This window comes from Macrosteles quadrilineatus, unplaced genomic scaffold (genome assembly GCF_028750875.1).
Source record: "Macrosteles quadrilineatus isolate MER2022 unplaced genomic scaffold, UCM_ALF_1.0 Scaffold_3__2_contigs__length_128488019, whole genome shotgun sequence".
Classification (NCBI taxonomy): domain Eukaryota; kingdom Metazoa; phylum Arthropoda; class Insecta; order Hemiptera; family Cicadellidae; genus Macrosteles; species Macrosteles quadrilineatus.
The window spans coordinates 81,483,725-81,505,077 of NW_026542596.1; the positions used below are offsets into that span (position 1 = coordinate 81,483,725).

At 34.2% G+C, this 21,353-nt stretch overlaps 1 protein-coding gene across 1 annotated transcript; it reads left to right on the plus strand.

Annotated features, from left to right (window-relative positions):
- The first annotated feature begins 495 nt into the window (after nt 1-495).
- On the plus strand, nt 496-20,966 carry LOC128989739 (NADH-ubiquinone oxidoreductase 75 kDa subunit, mitochondrial-like). The gene is made up of 14 exons (XM_054411765.1): nt 496-576; nt 5,235-5,381; nt 5,597-5,704; nt 6,823-7,046; nt 11,079-11,220; nt 11,817-12,038; nt 13,275-13,430; nt 14,070-14,250; nt 15,085-15,212; nt 16,182-16,391; nt 17,643-17,834; nt 18,134-18,310; nt 19,790-19,924; nt 20,520-20,966. The coding sequence occupies exons 2-14, from the start codon at nt 5,235-5,237 to the stop codon at nt 20,685-20,687; spliced, it is 2,190 nt and encodes a 729-aa protein (XP_054267740.1). The 5' UTR covers nt 496-576; the 3' UTR covers nt 20,688-20,966.
- The last annotated feature ends 387 nt before the right edge of the window (nt 20,967-21,353 follow it).

The following is a 21,353-nucleotide window of genomic DNA, read 5'->3' on the forward strand; positions in this document are numbered from 1 at the left end:
TTAAATATATAATAATCCAATCAAGACGATGCAATAAACAACACTTTATAATCAATCACACATGGAATAGTTTTTTATGTACGATCATCTAAACTGTCTCCAGAGACTCAGCATTCTGCAAACATTAAATTTGCAGACATCACATTAATGTCTTTTTAACATTTAACATCACATGTGACTAGTGAGTCTCTGGTTTGCTGCACGCCTTCTGAAAACATGAAAAAGTAGCAAAATTATATGTACGGTATGTCCCTAGATTATTTCTGACCCGTCTAATTCCTTGTATAAAGGGAATACGGATGGAAAAATCATATATGTACACAATATCAGATTTTTTTAAATCTATGATAATCCAATCTAGACGATGCAATAAACAACACCTTATAATCAATCACACTTGGATTGGGATATTTTTTTTTAGGTACAATAATCTAAAAACTGTCTCCAGACTCAGCAACATTTTGCAGACATCACACCGAGTCTAGTCTGCTTTGCTTGCTTTGCTACAAAAACATATGTTTTATGTGGTCAATGGCGACCTTCCTTTGATATTATTGAATTGTGTTGCTAATCAAAGTAAGTATGTTCCTATTATTTTTACTTAATTCAATGTGGCTATCACCAGTTACAGCTTTTAAAATGTTTTATTCAGTGCAAAGTGTTAAATAATTGCTAGGTGTAATATTTAAATTAATTTGCCAAACTGAACCAACTGAAAAAGGTGGTGTAGGCTAAATTTCCATTTAAGTTAGGCCTATTACGTCTAATAGGCCAGAATGAATATTTTTACATGAGATGAAAGTCAAATAAACCGATATACAGGATTTATACTTACTCTTATTTTTGTGGATTAATGTAACACATTCACGTTTAATTGGGTAGAGTACCTAGCCTAAAACAAATTTAGTCTAGGCCTACACGAAATGCATACTGTTCTAAAGGAATCCTATTATGTTTTATTACAACATTGCCCTCTTAGGGTGAATTAGCACTATTGCACTATAGCACTTAGTTGATGTAGGTATTAATCTTTAATACACAGTTGTATGTGTCAAATTTAAAGGGATAATGCGTAGATATGCTGAATTTCGAATTTCTGTAGAATTTTCGTGTTTTCTAAGGTTTACGACCTACAGCCCTTCAAATGTCGGGTCAATACAATTCTTATTGAAGAATATTAAGTTCAGTTATAGCCTAAGTATGAATCATAGTCAGCTGTTTAATTTTTTTTTGCGTTGAAATATTTGTCATCATATTTATAACCTCACTTTCAGTATGTAATTATTAATCTAGGAGTTCCCGTTTATGAACACGCGATTTCAAACAAGGAAAACTGTCTTAGGCCTAGGTAACTTTTTTATACCACAATCTTTTTTGTAACTACCTACTTAAATAACTGAATAATGTGTTAGTTTTTCTGGGAAGTGATCTGAAGGAATGTTGCAATTAAGTTTTAAAAAGCTTGAGTATGGAATTTGAAATAGCCTAATAATAATAGTAGGGGACAGAAACTTTGTTTCGATCAAATCATTTAAATTCTCTACGGACACCAGAACAAAAATAGGAAAATCTGCTTGAAAGTTGTACAGAAAATTGCTAATGAGTGAGAAGCATACAAAAATGTTAACGTAGGTGATGTATCTTATGCAAGATTCTGGTTGACGTTCAGCATTACCAAATTTTACTTTCTCGAGATGGTGAGTACTCTGGATACATGGAACTAAAATGTATCAGTGAACGATACCAGGTAACTATTTATTTTGAGTACTCAGGAAAATTGCTGGATTAATTGTGACTTATGATATCAATTCTGGTGAAGAAGTGTGTGACTTGATGTTTAGTGGCAATGTTGACTCGGGTCATTACAGCGTTATAAAACTTTTTCATAATCCCCTGGGTGTAAAAAGTATAAAATGAAAATGAAAAAGAAAAGGTAAAAAGTCATTAACTGGACTTAAAGAGACAACCAGAACGAAAAACTCGTACCGTAGAGAACCATCAAACTAAAAAAGTAAAGAGCAGCAGTGATGGTGTTAAATGAGCCCTAGCAGGAAACCCACTATAGTTCGGCCGCTTAGAAAACGACCTGCGCGCTAATGCTAAACCAATGCTGGAGGAGGTCGCTTTCTAAGCGACCGAACTAGTTTAGGCTTAAAGTGAAGTAGGGCCTAGTTTCAGAATGTAGGCCTTTGTCTAAAACTTAAACTATAATTTTCACTGAATAGGTTGACAATTATTACATATTACATATGATCAAGTGATGAGAATTACAGATAGACTGTTAAGAACAAAGACATTTATAATAGGAATAGCCTACTAAAAACACAAAGACAACTTGACTAAACATCTATTCTATATATAATTCAGTTTTAAAAATCTTTGTACAACTAAATCTAGAGTTCTACTGGACCGATTTTATTAATTAATGTGTCGTTGGAAAGCTTAATGCGCGTAGATTTGCAAATAATTATGAAAGTTTGTTTTTGTCATGATTTATGGTGATTTATGAAAACAAAACATGTTTTCCATAAGAAATACATTAAAAAGTGTGTTTTTCGCACTTTTTATTTGTGTGCGACTTTTGGCTGTCTTTCTTAGTATTTCCAAGAAGTGCATGGTATCAATTTGAAGGAAATTTTATTATCTTTCAGAATATCACCTTCCACTTTGGTCGATTTCCTCACCATTTAAAAGTTATTTGCAAAAAAGCTAAGCAACCTCCGAATTTATAGTAATAAGAAAATATTGAGTTTAGGATATTTTTGTTAAACTTTGTACAACTAAATCTAGACTTCTACTGCACCGATTTTGTTAATTAATGGGTCATTAGAAATCCCAACCCATGTAGATTTGCAAATAATTATAAAATTGTGATTTTATTAAATATTTGTGGTGAAAAATTATAAATAACAAAAATACATTAAAAACTGGGTTTTTCAAGTTTTTTGTTTTCAAGATTCTATTTGTAGCCAGCTTTTGGCTGCCTTTATTAAGTATTTTCAAGAATTGCATAGTAGTTATTTGTAGTAAATTTTATTCTCTTTCAGAATATCACGTTCACTTTGGTCGATTTCCCCTCCATTTAAAAGATATTGGCAATAATCTAAGTGATCTCCAAATTTATAGTGGTGAGAAAATACTGAATTAGATATATTTTTGTTAAACTTTGTACAACTAAATCTAGACTTCTACCTGACCGATTTTGTTACTTAATGGGTCGTTGGAAAGCCTAATTTGTGTAGATTTGCAAATAATTATGAAAGTTGGATTTTATTAGGTATTTAAGGTAAAAAAATAAAAAATAAAAATAATACATTTAAAACTCCTTTTATTCCAGGTTTATATTTTCATTTTTATATTTGTAGCCAACTTTTGGCTGCCTTTATTGAGTATATTCAGGAAATTCACAATAGTCATTAGTAGGAAATTTTATTCTCTTTCAGAATATCATTTTCCAATTTGGTCGATTTCCTCGCCGTTTCAAAGTTATTTGCAAAAACGTTAAGCAGCCTCCAGGTTTATAGTAGTGAGAAAATACTGAATGAAAGATGTTGTTTTTAAACTTTGTACTATTAAATCTACAGTTCTACTGAACCGATTTTATTAATTAATAGGTCATTGGGTAGCCTAATCTGTGAAGATTTGCAAATAATTATGAAAGTACTGTTGAGGTTGCAAGAAAGATCGTTTGGCTATAAATCGATGATAAATAACTCCATTTTTTGAACAATTTGTGTTGGTCGTGATTTAGCTGTGTGCTTTAATGAAATGGAAGCTGGTATTTCAATGAAGGTTCTTAGGTCAAAACAAATAGAATAACGTAATTAGAAATAAGTAAATGTATCTAAAATTAAATTCCATATCCAAGATATAATCAAATTTATATTTTCTGATACAGCGATACAGTATCTTGAACTTAACTGATTAAAACTAAAAATATCTCAAGTGAAAGCCTTTGAAGTATTTTAAGACCAAGACATATAAAATAACTTAAATAAAAATAGAGTTACGTATCATTGATTGCAGATAGGCACTAAAACGATTGTATTTATCGTTGATTCGTGATTCAGCAGTGTGATTTAGGTAGTCCGATCTCAATAATCAATAGCTCAAATAAAAGCTGGTATTTCACTTAAGGTTTTTAGACCAAAATATATAATGTAATTAGAACTGCTGGAATACATCTTTAATTGAAGAGAAAAAAATTCTTTCGTCGAGTAATACATTAGATAAATTAATGATGATGCTAGATGACAAATATGTGCTTGCATAGCTTTATTTTAAGACCAAAATTATGAAAATCGGGCAGGTACAAGAGCCCCCCCCTTAAACCATCGCCCGCCTGCGAAACATTGAACACGAAAAAACCAAATTTAACTCCCATAAGAAATGTACAGGGAGGCAGTTTGTGCATTACTCGAAATATACGTCAAATTGAATGCCGATACTTGATGGCAAATCTGCGGTACGTCCATACCTTTAGTTTAAGGCCAAAATTATAAAAAAACCCGTCGGGTAGAAGAGCTAACCCGACTCGGAAAAGAAAAAACCAATTATTTACATAGATGGCAATAATTGGTTAACCAGTACGCATAATCTAATCATGCAAAACATGTGTTAATAATTCAACAGCTTATTATTATATTGTTATCAAATTAATTTCTCTTTGATTAAATGTTGTTGTTAACAATTTGCATTTATGTTTCAAGTGTGTTCCTTATGTTAAATGTGTGATTATAATGTTATGTGTACCATTAATATCAGTGAGTAAAGTGGTGTATGGATTTCATAACCATTATTTTACTAGAGACCATTGTATTTAACCACAACGGGCACTGTTGCTAGTCAGTCATATTTTTTGAGTTGTCCAAAAACAAAGTGGCCTAAACTTAGGCCTATGATACATTTATAATATTTGCAACTTATTCAATGCTTTGTCCCAGACCTTTAAGTAAAACGTGTCATTGATAACTAGGTCAAATCTTTGAAAAAAGAGTAGGCCTGCGAGCAAAATAAGGTGACATCGGGCGGAACTCAATTTCAGTGTCTGCCCTCTCCTGTTTATCTCTCCTGTCTCCTGTTCCCTTCATTTTAATTACTTTAAAATCCTATAACCCTTTTGAACCCTTTTTGTTTATAATATTTGTATTTTTCATGTAACCTTTTCAATTTCAATAACATATGTTTGTTGTGTCTAATTTTAATGAACATTTACAATAAAAATGTGGTTTCAGATGTTACGTTTACAGCTAAGCAGGGCTTTGCCCCTCATCAGGGTAACCTTTTCCGCCAGATCCACATCTACAAGTGCTCCGGAAAAGTTAGAAGTTTTCATTGATGACAAGCGAGTTTTGGTTGATCCAGGCACAACAGTATTGCAGGTAAGAATATTTCTTCAGAACCTTCGATTTTAATTTGTATTTTTTACTTGTTTAACTTGGTATATATCACTGGTTTAGTTAGGTCTAATGAATTTTACATTTCATATAAAAAGTTTAATATCTTTTAAGAACAACTCATTTAAAGACACCAATTATGTGAAATTTCAATAAAATTAAAAGTGTTAAAATAAAGCCACCTTTATGACTGTTTTTAGGCAGCTGCCATGGTGGGAGTGGAGATCCCCAGGTTCTGCTACCATGAGAGGTTGTCTGTCGCTGGTAACTGTCGAATGTGCCTCGTGGAAGTGGAGAAATCACCTAAGGTAGCCTAGCGTAAACAGATTGTTGACATATTCTTTGCCTGGTTATTCTTAAAACTAGAATTATGGAACAGTTAATGTCACAATGCTTGTATAACAGGTTAAGTGAAAAGTTTGGGACTTCCTCGGGACAATTCAGCTGACCTGAAAACCGGGAATTGTACATGAATTTTTACGACTAGAAAAATTCTGCGAAATGTATAAGAATTTTATAAAGAACGAGGAAATTTAAATGCTCGAATAATAGCCAAAATCACAGTTTTTCTCTTTTTTAAGGCATTTGAAAAACATGAGTCACGAACAATGGACGTTGCCACAATCATAGAAAATCATCACAAATTTTGCCGGAATTACAAGAAATGATTACGGCCCTTGTCATGATCACAGAAAATAATCAAGAATGTTGTCGCGATTGTAAGATGATCTTATTTTCCTATGGTATAGGTTTATTTAGTTTAATTGTTTGTAAATTAGTTGAAATGCCTTATAATAATACGGATATGAATACTTGTGTGATGGAACAACCAAGATTATCTCTATTTTTCACTCTATGTGCGCTTACTAGCTAAAATCAATAATTTACATATTCCTTAATTTGAAAGTTGGAAACCAACTCCCAAAGTAAGCTGGAATCTTATTAATCTGGTTACCCAGATTTTTTTTTACTTTAAAAGCTGACTAGAACGTTTGACCAATAGATGAAACATACTCCCTTAGTAGATTTCTAATTTTTTATGAAATAGCTGACGACAATTTTATTGTTAGTTCTGTACGGTGTACTGCAGAGGTCACGTTTTATTTACAATTTGTTTCTTGTTATTTCAGCCATTTAAAACCTTGTTTAGCTAAATAATACGATCTGTCTAATCATAATAATAACTCGTCCCCTAGTTATAACCAAACAGTAAAGCACAAATCAAAATAGGCCTAAATAATAGAAAGAAAATGTTTTTGACACTAGCGCCCAATGTACATGAACTAGACAAAAAAAAAAAAAAAAAATACAATGGGATGAGAAGTCTACTTTGTGTGTGTTAGTCGTTTGACACTGACTCAGGCACTTGGGTGGACTAAATGTCTTTCTTGTATTTCTATATGACACTTTGCAATTCTATTAACAGCCAGTGGCAGCCTGCGCGATGCCCGTCATGAAGGGCTGGAGGGTCAAAACTAACTCGGACATGACGAGGAAGGCTCGTGAGGGTGTGATGGAGTTTTTGTTGGTCAATCACCCGTTGGACTGCCCCATCTGTGACCAGGGAGGGGAGTGCGACTTGCAGGACCAGAGCATGGCGTTTGGCAGCGATCGCAGCCGCTTCACCGATATTGAATTCTCAGGAAAAAGGTTTGTAGATTTGTGAAAAATCATATGGCTTTTAGCGGAAGTAGTTCTTGCTTAAGAGTCTTATTCTTTTTTGCCTTCTATATAGAATGTTTACAGCTTAATATAGGCTTAAAATCCATGTTTTAGCCTCTGAGCTATAATGTAACTAAAAAATCTTATTTACCTTTGTCAACCAGCTCAAATGTTTTTACAACTTTTGAGCTGATTGGCGGAGGTAAAACAAAGTTTTTAGTCAAGGTAGGCTCTAAACAGGATTTAAATGTTTAAAAACAGAAGTCTCACTTTAGACTTTAAAGACTCCAACAACTTCCTAATCCGTCCCTTATGTTACTTTGTGAAATATTTTAGTAGTATACATTTCCATACAAAACTGTTATTTTTCTTAGGTCTAATAAAAATAACATTTGCCATTACCATGTACCTTAAAATTGTTAGTCAAAGAATTGTGTTTGTCAATGGTTTGTACACGCCTAAAGACGTGTTTACATCAGAATTTACAATGAGTGTTTAAAACAAAAGTTCAAAGACAATACAAAGAACGCTAGTTTTGTCAAAAATTGTCATCGTTGTCAACAGATATTTTTTCCCAGAAGGATTTGTATACATATATTTACAGCATTTTTAAAAGTCTCAATTATAACAGAGTTCACAACATAATGTTAGGCTTGAGGTGACAAAATATGTTTTAACAATTTATTTGAAAACTGATGTAAACTTGGATGTACTGTTTAGCATTTTTCAGAAAAAAAAAACAACCATAGGTTAAAAACTACTGTTCTCAAACAGGAAATGGCTTGGGAAGAAATTTAGATTTTGCCACACCCATTTAAATATAGTGTAACAAATTTAATAGCTCGGAATAAGTGGAATTTATAACAAGAGTTTGAGAGAAATTTGGTGTTTTATAGTATTCTTTTGAAAAATTTTAGTATGGGTTTGAGCCAGTATATATCGTAAATGGTCCATTATAATCTGCATGGAATGAATAGATTTTAATTGCATAGGCTATAACATCAATTACGAGTTCCCCCTGGTTCATTAAATGGATAATTATATTTTTTCAGGTTTTAATACTATTATGAGTTTCACAGTTTCCTACATATTATATTTAACTCAATGCTCTGCCTTTTTCTAAACATATGTTAACCAATTCAGTCCTTATACTGCATTAGTATCAATGTATTGTATCACTGCTGTCAAAATAAGCTGCACAATTTATTTACATTATAATAATAATATATAAATTACTATCTTCTAAGTTTCTAACCTTGAATAATTGTTATTTAACAGTTTAAAATTTATAAAAATTACAAAACTTCACGAAATGGTTTCATTTCAATTTATGCCAGTTGTTGCTCAAACAGCATTGGATTATTATGATTTGATGGGTATCTCGACAGCCAAATGTGAACAAGCTGGTCAGTCACTTCAGTTTTCAAAAGGAATCCCGATCTTTGTCGCTAACGAACGTCAAGAACTTTATGTATATGGAAGAAATCTTTCTTCAGAAATGAGCTTAGGCTATACTCATGATAAAATCTGTGATAAAGTATTTCCAATAGACTTTCAAGTGGAGGAAAACACAGGCCGCAACGTAGCACTCGTCTCGTTCACTACACCTGATGTTGGCAACACTTTTGCTGAGATTCAATATTACATCTGCACCAAACATGAAGGTGAAAACTGGGCATTCAAGAATGATGGTGGTTTGGAATTTTTTGTTTATCAACCTTTTTTCACCCCAATTGTATATGCTTTGATTCTTTTGGTGTCATATACGCTATCATGCATAATGTCCGGTTTGAACATCGGACTTTTCACCCTGAACCCGATAGAGTTGGAGTTGCTGAAAGATGCTGGGACCGCAAAAGAGAAAAGGTATGCCAAGATAATACTGCCAGTCCGTCGTTGTGGAAATTACCTACTTTGCAGTATATTAATTACAGCAACATTGTGCAATGCTGTTTCTACAGTCATTGCTAATCAGTTTTTCTCCGATTGGATAACTGTACTGTTGACTACAGTCATCATTGTACTACTTTGTGAGATTCTTCCGCAGTCTGTTTGCACAACATACCCACTGTTTGTAGGAGCAAACACTATATATATTACAAAAGCTTGTATGTTTGTAACAGCTCCGATATCTTACCCTCTGGGGAAATTGTTGGACAAGTTGTTAGGTAAAGAGTCTCTGCTAGGGACTTACAGCAAAGATAGACTGCAAGAACTTCTAACATTATCACAACTTGCAACAGATGAGGTGAATATTATCTCCGGCACCTTGAGGTTAAGTGGTAAAACAGTAGAAGACATCATGACAATGTTAAACGACGTGTTTAAGCTACCTATCACTGCTGTTTTGGATTTTGAGACTGTTTCTTTGATTTTAGCATCGGGTTATTCACGTATCCCCATTTATGTGGGGGATAGTTCCAACATTCAGTACATTTTGTTGACTAAAGATTTAGCATTACTAGATCCAGAAGACAGAGTTCCTGTAAAAGTTATGGTTAAAAATGGTAAACTTAAATGCCACTATGTTCCAAAAGGTACAACAGTCGACAAACTGCTTGAAATATTCAAAGACAGCCGAAGCCATATGGTATTTATTCTAGATACCAGAAATAAGCGAACTCTTACTAGAATGCACACTAGCGAACGAGAAGACGATAGCACTGTGAGAGAAATTAGAAATGTAATTGGTTTGGTCACTTTTGAAGATGTTATAGAAGAGATTCTTCAGATGGAAATTAATGATGAAACAGACAAATACTCCGACAATCGAATCAAAAGAAAACTGGAAACAGAGCTTGATATGGCCAAATTGTATAAAAAGATGCCAAAACCTATTAAACCATCTGTTAATTTGAAGTTGGCTATTTTTAACTTTCTCTCTGGGCTAGAAGTGTTCTCAAACTCTTTTATATCCCCAAAAGTTCTTCGAACTCTACTAAACTTGGATATATACTTAACAGTAGAGGGTCAAGATATCATCTATAATCTGGGAACCCCTGCTGATTATTTTGTGATGATTTTGGAAGGTGAAATGGAAGTAAAAATAGGAAACGAAGGTTTGACTTTTGAAGCTGGTGCTTTTCATTATTTTGGTTTAGATGCTCTTAAACAAGGCAAGACTTTTGTTCCCGACTACATGCTTTTAGCTACCAGGAAGACAACCTACATTAAAATAGACAAAAATATGTACATGGCTGCAATTTTAGCGACAAATTTCGAACGCACAAGAAAATCGCCCAATGTTAGTTCAAAAAGTGATACCTTTAAATACTATCAAAAACTTATTGGTTAGTATTGTGTAAACTACAGTGTATGTAGATTTGTGAAATAAATATCTGTTAAAAAAAGATATATTTGTAATTTTTATAATTTTGTATTGAATTTCAGTGACAAAAGTGTAGATAGTTATTGAGTTACTCATTCCACATGAATTACACATTACACATTCAAGTAATTAATGAATAAATTAAAAATCTTTTTGTGTTAATATTTTTAGTAGGTATACATCCATAAAACAACATTTTGGGATCTTAACATGTTCAAAATCACTGATCATGCCCTCATAAACCATAGAAATAATCAGTTAACATTTTCGGTGTTATCTTAGCTAAGGAAATAGTGACTGATGAAAAATCGTACATGTTAGGTATGAATCCATAAATTAAAACAACATTACAACTTACAAGTGTATAGGTTCATCAACAGTATTTATCATGCTATGGAACCAGTGGTATCTGCTTCTTTCAATTCTAATGATTTGTTTGAGTTAAAAACTTGACAATTTTGTTGCTTGGTATTTTTCACCCTTTAAACATCTACCACATATATCTTATTCATATTTTGAGTAATTGAGTGGTTTGGGAGCTCACCTTTGAATCCAAATGTTGCTGGTTTGATTTTAAAGTGAGGAAAATAATTCTAGACCTAGTAAATATTTGTCTTTGAGCTATTAGGTTGTCTGAAAATTGTTTTTTAATGCCATTGATGTTATATTAATTGTGTTGTGTCTGTATTCAGGGCTGTGGAGGACAAAGACATTGGTCCGTTGGTGAAGACCATCATGACTCGGTGTATCCACTGCACTCGTTGCATCAGGTTCGCCTCAGAAGTCGCTGGCATCGACGACCTTGGAACTACCGGCAGAGGGTCAGACATGCAGGTAAACTCAGACTAGTATACTTAACATTGTACTGAATAACAACATATTCTAGGAATGTTCTGCTATGACTTAGATATCACAGTACAGATCGTCTTCCTAAGTTTTCTACTATTATCTTCCTAGGAACTTTACTTTATCTTTTTTAAAGACGGACTGCTATGTACAGTCAACAGTCAAGTTCCTTTTAGAGAGCTCGGAAGAAATATAAAAATAGTAATGGTTGGAAATAAAGAATCCCAAAGTCTCTTGTAAGCTCACTTAGGGCTACGGCAGTTTTATTACATTTTATGTTAGTGCAATTCACAGTTTTGTTAAGTTCTGATCAATTTCAGATAGCAATTTCTAAAAAAAAAAACACAAGTTTTACCCACAAACATTCCCATTCCCTCTCTTTCTTCGTTTCAGGGTCAGAAACGTGGAATTGGCCCAAAATGAAGGCATACAAAATATTTTTACGTTATAGATCAAATCAATTTATAGTTGAATGTTTGTATCTTCATGTCTTGGTGATGTACTTCATGTCCAGATATATGCAAAAAAATAATTCCAAGAGGTTTTGACTATGATACTACTAACACCGATTTTAACGCTTCCAGGTGGGCACGTACATTGAGAAAATGTTCCTCTCCGAGCTCTCTGGCAACATCATTGACTTGTGCCCCGTGGGAGCACTCACCTCCAAGCCGTACAGCTTCACGGCTCGTCCTTGGGAGACCCGCAAGACAGAGAGCATTGACGTGCTGGACGCGGTCGGCAGCAACATCATAGTGTCCACACGCACAGGCGAGGTCATGCGGATACTGCCCAGAGTGAACGATGTGAGTGGTTAAAAGTTAAATCATTCAATTTGATTTTAACTGAGCAATTGTCCATGTATCATTTACTTGAATTTGTTTCTGAAAATTTTTGAAAGGTTAAATGGAGAATATTCAAAAGCAACATTGGAGTAAGTAATGTAGATGTAATGGGATCCTCTAAGGTTACAAGGCAAAAACTTATGACATGTTAGACCTCAGTTTCATGAAAATTGTAAAGGTGAACTAAGACCAAATCTGATTGGTCCAATTCCACCAATCAGGTAAGCTTTCAGTTTGGCATAAAACAAAAGGTAGCCTAAATGTTTGAATATTGGAGCTTCTCTTGGTCGAAATGTATTGTACAAAGAGGTTGTATAGTAAAGTTGATGTTTTTCAAGTAGGTACTTTAGTGTGATACAGCCCAAGAAAACTGGTCTGTTAATTTATTTTTTTTAAATTTGGGTTCACCGAGTAGGTAAATGAACATGTTCTGAGATTCAGCTCCGCTGTCAAAAAGAACAATATTTAAACTTAATGATATTTGAAACAATTGACTTTGTTTTTTGGGCACATGATTGTAGGTAACAAAGTGAAAATTAAATTACAGCATAATGATGAAGAAGAATTTGAAATACCGGTAATTTATTTCAATCATGAAATATATTTTTTTACATTGAAATGCAGATTTAGAGGGTTTAGTCTATATAGGTTAATCAAGAAAAATGAGAAGATATAAATTTAAACCAAAGTTTTGTTACAAAATGAGCGACTCTGCTTGATTTGAAATGCTCAGCTTAAAAATTTAGCTTGTAGTATTGGGATAGCACTGATAGTTTGAACAGTTAAAAATATCTAATGTAGGTGAACATTCAAGTTCCAAGTTTAATTCAGGTTTTTAGTTAAAAAATCGCTGGAGGATATCAAACAGCCGATTTAGGTTGCTTTAAAAAAATGTCGACTCTATTTGTATAGGATCTTAGTAGTCTGAAATATTTTATTAATTTATAGTACGACTCGAGTATCAAACATCTCAGGATTAGCTACGGTCTACCATACAAGAACTTCCTTTGCCACACAGAAATACTAATTAAACCTGTTTCATCGTAGCTACCTAACCCACTTATCCAAAGGAAGTTCAATTAACCTTCCCAACTTTCAATTGATCTGTAGATTCTTCTTACACAAACACAATCATTTCTTCAAAACTGAAAGATGTTTTAAATTTAATTGTTTGTTTACACATGGTTTATTCTGCAGGATATCAACGAGGAATGGTTGTCAGACAAGTCGAGGTTTTCATACGATGGGCTGAAGCGACAGAGGCTTATCACTCCCATGCTGAAGAACTCTGCTGGAGAGTTGGTAGCTGTGGAGTGGGAAGACGCTCTGGTAGCTGTTGCCAAAACTCTCAAGGTTTGTACCACAATGAGAACATCGACCAGTTAATATCAGTGTAACACATTAGTACTGCGTAATACACATTAGTATTGTGTTAACATTAGTACTGCAGTAATACTAGGTATTTTAACATGATGTTTAAAGTTTCAATTCTTTTTACGTACATATTTTATGTCTCGGTTCCCTCCAACTCAAAGACAGGGTTAGATTGCTAATCATGAAAAGTTACTATTCAGACACAAAACTCAACATCATCAACAATGTAACAAAAATTATGACAAAATCCTTTTATGACAAAAATTACATAAAGAATTGACTTGAGTTGGGTTTTTGGTTCCAAAATTTCTGTTCTTAAAACAATGTTTTTTTTTTTTTACTGAGAAAAAATTGTTTGGAGAAACTACTGTAATAATAAGTTGGTCTTTATATTTATAGAACAGTAGCCTATTACATGTAAAAAATAATGAAGAGACTTTGCCAAGACAACGAAATGTTCACACATATAATACAAGAAATCGGGAAAATTTTCAAATTAATATTTCAAAAAAAGCAATTTCAAACAATTTAAAGAGTCATTCAAAAATGTGGTTTTGACACTATCTTACTTTTAAAGATTTAGGATCTTCTGGTTAAACACTTGTTGGTAATGTACAGAGTGCTGGAGACAGTGTGGGTGTGGTCGCGGGAGGTTTGGCGGACGCAGAGGCTTTGATAGCACTCAAAGACTTGGTCAACAGACTGGGCTCTGAACAGCTGTGTACGGAGCAAGGCTTCCCCACCGACGGCTCTGGCACTGACCTACGTAGTAACTACTTACTCAACAACAAGATTGCTGGTGAGTCAGTGTCTCAATAGATCTACCATTCTGTTGATGCATATTTTGAATTTGTATCACAGTCTGGACGTTATAAAAACCTCTAAATCCTCTTCCATTCCTCCCACTGTTCCTCTTCCTCCACTCTTCTTTTCTCCACATTTATATGTCTTTTGCTTTCAGTCTTATTCCTCCTCCACCTCTTCTCACATGTCAAAACCTCCTTAATCTTGATTTTTGTACTATCCCTTCTAACCTATATGCAACAAACTACCACTCACAAGAAAAGTATCACTGAATAATATACGATAAAAAAGTCAAATCGTAGTCAAAAAGAAAACTCTATGTAATAATATTTTTCATCTCTAGCAAAAAATACATCCATATAGTGAATGGTTAGTGTCAAGATGAACCTCTAAAATCTTTGAGATAGGTAACTGATTCGAAGGAAAGCCAAGTGGCCGATTCGAGATTTTAACTTTAATTGACACATCTCTTAATCATACTCTCGGAAGAAGTCCTATATTAGGAAATATAAGTATTATGTTGTTATGTTTTGTGACTTGTGTATTGTGTATCTATTAGCTTCTGGACTCAAGCAGTCTCAAGCAGGTAGCTAGTTGAACACCATCTCCTTTGCCGAAACAACCTGATAAAACTAATTTTTCATACTATAAGATTTATATCTATAACTTAACTACTCAGAACTAAAAAGCTAGAAGATACCTCAAAATCATAATAGTTCCCAGATTACCTTAAATTTTGTAAATATTACTACAAACTTAAGTTGACAGTTAGTTGTTCTGTGTTTATATTTTCTTGTCAAATAGCCTGACTAGTTGTTTGTGCCATCAGGTGTAGAAGAGGCTGACTGGATTCTACTTATTGGAACCAATCCAAGGTTTGAGGCTCCCCTCTTCAATTCAAGGATTCGCAAAGCTTATGTTCACAATGAAGCTAATGTGGCTCTGATCGGACCCAAGGTATGATTCTTGATGTTTGTTGTTTATTAACATAATTCCAAATCCTTTTTTGATATATGAAGCACTGTCATGTTTTTTGGCTAAAATAAGATTTATCTCTTAACGAAATGTATGTCACTTGGGAACACAGCGTGATTTCATAGTAAGGTAGCTAGGTAAAGATATTTTTCCTATCACTGCATGGAAATGATTAGCTAGCCACTTCTGTAAACACTACGCAAAATAGCACATTTCCGCTTTATTCATTCTCACGTTTCTAAAAGAAACACTAATATCCAGTAAGCAAATTACATAACCTAAATTACATTTTGTATAAAACTAAAACGTTAATCTGTGTGTTATGATAAGTTAATTGTGGTGTTTGGAAAATCTTGTTAATATTATGAGCACAAACAGTCATTGCTGCTCTCGAAACGGATGGCCACACTGAGCTAAAGCTTCATGCGGCCATCTGCAGTTCTCGAGCGGCAATGATATACTTTGTGCTCTTAACACACAAATAGCTATTCTCAGTGCTCGATTTGTGGCAGAACAGCGTTCCAGTATCTCTCTTTCAAAAAGATGAAAATATTGGCATAAATAGGTACTAATCACATTAAACACCGGTTACAGTTCCGGCACCTCATTTTTAACAAATCAAGCACTGGCTATTGTAATTTTATTGGTTAATTTAGTAGAAAATTGTCTAATTATTGCTTGTCGATCATTTCAAATATTTGAGGGTTCAGCTAATATTTCAACTAAGATACAAGATAAAAGATTCTTTATTTGGTCGATTGAACAATAATACAGTTATAGACCACGTCCAATTGTTAAGTTAGGCTACAGATACATACAAAGTGAAATATTGCACTAAGTAATTTAAAAGCTGGATTTTTTTTGCAAAAATATCAAAATACGGTGAAAATGTTTCCTAACTCCTAACTAAACCTTTATGTCTTCCTTTTCAGATTTTTGGTATGTTTTCAGGTGAACCTGACCTATGACTACACCCACTTGGGAGATTCACCATCAGTGCTGGAGAAGTTGCTTAATGGTAGTCATGAGTTCAGTCGAACCTTAGCTGCAGCCAAACGACCAATGATAGTGGTGGGAGCTCAACAGCTCACCAGGCCCGACGGTGCAGCATTGCTGGCGCTGGCGCAACAACTGGCACTGTCACTGGCTGCCAAAACAGACGTGAGTCCCTGTCAATACTGTTGTACAATTGTAGCCTGATATAATGTGTGTTTTACCATTGACTATTGGATACTTAAGTTGACATTCCACCTATATGGACCAGCTGTTGCCAATTTCTATTTAACATAGTTATGTGATTCAGTCACAGAATGCGCTACCGGTAGTGTCTAAAACTCTAATTTCTACCTTATTTTTGGTTGCTAGTCGATAGGTCATAACAGTTGCTATAGCTCACAATAAGTCATTCCATTAATTTGACTTGGAAAAAGGGTTGAACATTCGAATTCGACAGAAATTAGTAGTTTAGATCAATACAATCTTTCGGTGGCTCACATCAACTACGACGATTTTGATTAAAAACTGGCAAAAATTTTGAAATAGTAATGGAATGTATAGTTGTATCGATAGTCAAAGAATTACTTTCAAGAACGCATGTATGGTGTTGATATTGGCTAGTTTTGTCCCAATAATTTCATAGCATCTATTTTTAACTATTTTTTTATAACGATAGGGAGCTATCTGGTTTTGAAAACATGTTATTAAATCTGCTCACAATTATTATTTCAAAATAAACAATGGAGGAAGAAATAGTTGATATGTGAATTGCCCATTATTGCAGATAAATTCTCTTCTAGTCTTTGAGGTTGATAAATTTCTTTAAGTACTCCAATAAAACTATTAATGGCTCAGTTGTGTCAAAATAAAGAATTACAGTAGACTCCCTCTTATCCGGACTCCTTGGGACTGAGGCCAGTCCGGATAACGGAGTTTCCGTCTAAATCGACGTCCCCAAAAACTCGTTAAAACGGACTGTTTACTGTAATATTCTACTTAAATTTAGGAGAGCATTGTATTAAGACACGTGATCACTGGTCTCAAATCTTTCCCTCGAGAACAGACGTTTCAGTACTGCCCACTTCCTGCCAATCTAGTCCGGTTAAAACGATGTCTGGTTAAAAGGTGTCCGGATAAGAGGGAGTCTACTGTTCTAAATTTAGACATTAGATACCATTAATGTGAAGCCCCAACTCTCAGTTTCAAGTTTTGGTGTTGGGTCTCTATTACAAGTCATTTTTTACCACATAAGTCCATCATATGCTCTTTTATCTTCTATCAAATTCCTTTAAATTTAATTGTTTACAAAATTCAATTGTTGGTTGGAAGAATATTTTTCCCAGCCTTAAAGATGATAAAGTTCCCTTTCACTATATTTAGTTGTAAGAACATTGACATGTGTCTGGATTGTTGCAGGCTGGAGCTAACTGGAAGGTATTGAATGTGCTACACCAAGTAGCCTCCCAGGTGGCAGCACTGGACCTCGGCTACCACCCCGGGGTGGCGGAGATACGCAACAACCCTCCACGGGTCTTGTTCCTGCTCGGGGCTGACGAAGGCGCCATCACACGCTCCGACCTTCCCAAGGAAACATTTGTCATCTACCAGGTGGGACACTGCAGCATTTAGCTATGCAGTTGAGAAAGTTGGCAATAGTCTACAGATTAAGTTTAAGGAACATTTCTGTAAAAATTAGCATGGATGGGATGGATGTTAACTTAAATTCTTTGTTTATAGTTCATTTTTGGTGATTTTAATTTTTTATTATTTAGGTGGCTATTGCTGAGTTTTGAATCACAATGATTAAAAAGCAAAGTTTTCACATTTAAGGATTTGGAATCCTAACTTTCCTCACCACTAGACCAGCTCGCCTCCCAGATTGTGTCACTAACCTCTGCTCATTGCAGGGTCACCACGGAGACCTGGGAGCCAGCATGGCAGACGCTGTGTTGCCTGCAGCCGCTTACACGGAGAAACAAGCGTCCTACGTCAACACAGAGGGACGAGCTCAGCAGACACTGGTGGCTGTGACACCTCCGGGCCTGGCACGCGAGGACTGGAAGATCATCCGAGCCTTGTCTGAGGTAAACCAACTAGTACTGTCAGTGTGGGGCTGTAGGCGTTTTATAATAAACTCAAGAGTTTCTAAGGATTTTGTAATTGATCTGTCTAACAGCAGCTCCAATATAAAAAAATCCTTTAAAACCGTGGCCTAAAGCCATCTTTACCAAAAACGATGTAATGGACTCACTATTTTTTAGAAAACTTTTACTGATAAAAATTCAAAATATTAAATTTATAAATACTAGGTGGTATACTCTGGTATAGTAGACTGTTTTTATTAAGATATGATGTTATCAGAAATTATTTTATATTTTATCTGTTATTGATGTTCCAGGCCAGCTTGAAGGAGAAATTGTTTGTTTAGTTGTTTTGTTCTATATATTGTACAATTTAAGTTTAATTTTATATTTACATCTACTTTAATTTGCTTCATGACAATTTGTAAAATGCAATCTGAACTATCCTATTGTACTTTATTGTACCGAATGGAAATAAATATATTTAATTTGATTTATTAAACATAGACTAACCAACACAAGTTGACTTCTCATCCCATTGTAAATAATGTAGTAGTGTAATTGTAGTGGCAAGCTAGGAAACAAAAATACAATATTAAAAAAATAAAAAATCCATTAGGCCTACCTAAAGTGATGTCTGTAGACAAACGAGAGTCCCAATAGCTGGCCAGCTTTCACAAATGCAACCGGGAGCTGGACTTCAAATATTTGTCACTTTAAACATATTAATTGTTGGAGAAAATATGAAACTTGATATAGACAAGAACATTAAATTCCATGTTGATGCCTGTGAATTACACTACAAATGACTAATATGACAGTACTATTTTGCCTTTTCATGTAATCTAACTTCTTGTAGAAGTCAGTTGACCATGTTTTACCATAAATGTGGCAACTTCAGAGTAGCATAAACACTAGAGTCGGGACCATGTAAGTTTGCAGTTGAGGGAGGAGCCTATTTACCATATGGTTTTGAATGAACCAATGAGAACCGTGCGGTGTTGCCAAATCTAATAATACCAGCTGATTTGAAAATATTGCTTAGTATATTTTAATTAGTGTTGTCAACGGGTGATGTGGCAACGTCGTACTAGCCTTGTCTTGTGATTGGCTGCCACCAACTGCAAACTTACGTGGTCCCGACTCTAATTACATAACTGTCACAGGCACACAAATAAGCAAACACGAATCTAACTTTCAACATTTGTTAAAATGATGTAGTATTATACTAAATGGTGCATGGTACTCTTTTCTTTCATATTACTGTATTTCCCATGTTCTTTGACATCCTCTATATCAATGTTATGTTGACAAATGACAATGGTAAGATCCTGATTCTGAGACTTCTGGAATATTCCAAGTTTTGTATTTGTATTTTATTTTGTTTTGATTGTAGTGACAGAGTTATTTTTTTCATGAACAACTAACATAATCAAACACTCCTCACTTACATTTCTTTATTGAATTTATTTATTTTTGCAGATTTTGGGCTACAAGTTGCCTTACGACACATTGAACGAAATAAGAGCAAGACTAGAGGAGGTCTCCCCCAACCTCACAAGATACGGTGAGGCAGAAGATGCGAACTACTTCAAGCAAGCCTCCGAACTCGCCAAGGTAATCACTACATTTGATTGACTAATTTGTGTGGACCTTTCCACAAAACTTGTATGTACTGAACTTAAAATAATGATGTTCAATTCTTCATGATTTAATGGTGGTAGTTGTGCATAGTTTAATTACTCTACACAATCTTGTAGTAGAATATCGCCAATTGGCAATAACAGGAAATCATTTATTACAGTCTAGAACATTCAATTACTTAGGTGATGTCTACAACAAGAGTTCCCTCAACCTTTAACATGACTAGTTTGTTTTTCTGGGCTTTTGTTTAAAGTTAACAATAGTGTTAGAAGAATATATTTTAAATATATACAACAAGGCCTCAAATTTCAAGTTCAAATAAAAAATATGGAAAATGCACACTTACTCCTAACCATTAATCATTAACTAATCATTAACAACAAGAAATTCTTTTTTTGCAATTTAAGACTACAATCAGATATCAGTTACTGAAATTAATCAAAATTTCTAAGAAAACTTACCGCTATAATTTCTAAGTAAACATGATAGTAAGTAGTCATGATTTAAATTTAGATCATGGTTTTATATAATCTTAAATGCATTGGATTAATTTCATTAATTTTTTCAGCTTGCGGGTGTCAAATTGGACAGTAAACCGTTAGATGTAAAACAGAAAGAGTTGGAAGACTTCTACATGACTGATCCAATCAGTCGAGCGTCGTCAACGATGGCAAAGTGTGTCCAGGCGGTGTTGAAACAGAAGCAGTCCAAATACTACGAGGCAGCCAATGCTTAGAAGACCTCTAGTCTCGTAAACAGCTATCACAACCTCCAGATTCGCCACCTCTACTACTCACATTATTAGAAACAGTCCTATCTGTAAATCTCCCTTTGAAATATGTTAATAGTAATTTGTTTCAACTGTGGATATTATTGATTGTGTATGTGATATTTTTTATTGAATGTGATGAGGTGTTCAGCAGGCAATGGCAACATTGCACGAATGTTCGCAGGGGTTTGTAAATAATTGTAATACTTTAAGTTTATTAAGTAATAAATAAAATTGTTATTTTAATTTTGTTTATTTCAACCCATAGTGTAAAAGTCTTCTTGATTGATCGATTATGCATTTTGACTATTTTCTGATCATGCAAAATTAAAATTAGACAAATTGTGAAGACTAAAACTTCTCTTGAGAAAGACTTTTACCTTCTCACTAGAGCAAGAATGGGCAGTACTAACAATACTGTTGTTGTCATTGTTTAATCATAATCTATATCTATCTATATATATAATACTTGAAGCCGTTTTTTGTTAACGCAACTCCTCCCTTATTTGTAGACCAATTTTAACGTTTAAGGTGTCAAAAGATTCGTCTCAATATAAAGTTTTGCAATAAGGTTTTAGAATTGTAAAATTCCTACTCTTAAGGGCGTGAGACTTTCTCAAAGGTCGGGATAAG

Coding starts and splice junctions, on each gene's coding strand:
- LOC128989739 (XM_054411765.1), top strand. CDS start 5,235: ATGTTACGTTTACAGCTAAGCAGGGCTTTGCCCCTCATCAGGGTAACC. Junction 7,047..11,078: donor ATTGAATTCTCAGGAAAAAG/GTTTGTAGATTT, acceptor GTCTGTATTCAG/GGCTGTGGAGGACAAAGACA. Junction 17,835..18,133: donor AAACATTTGTCATCTACCAG/GTGGGACACTGC, acceptor TGCTCATTGCAG/GGTCACCACGGAGACCTGGG.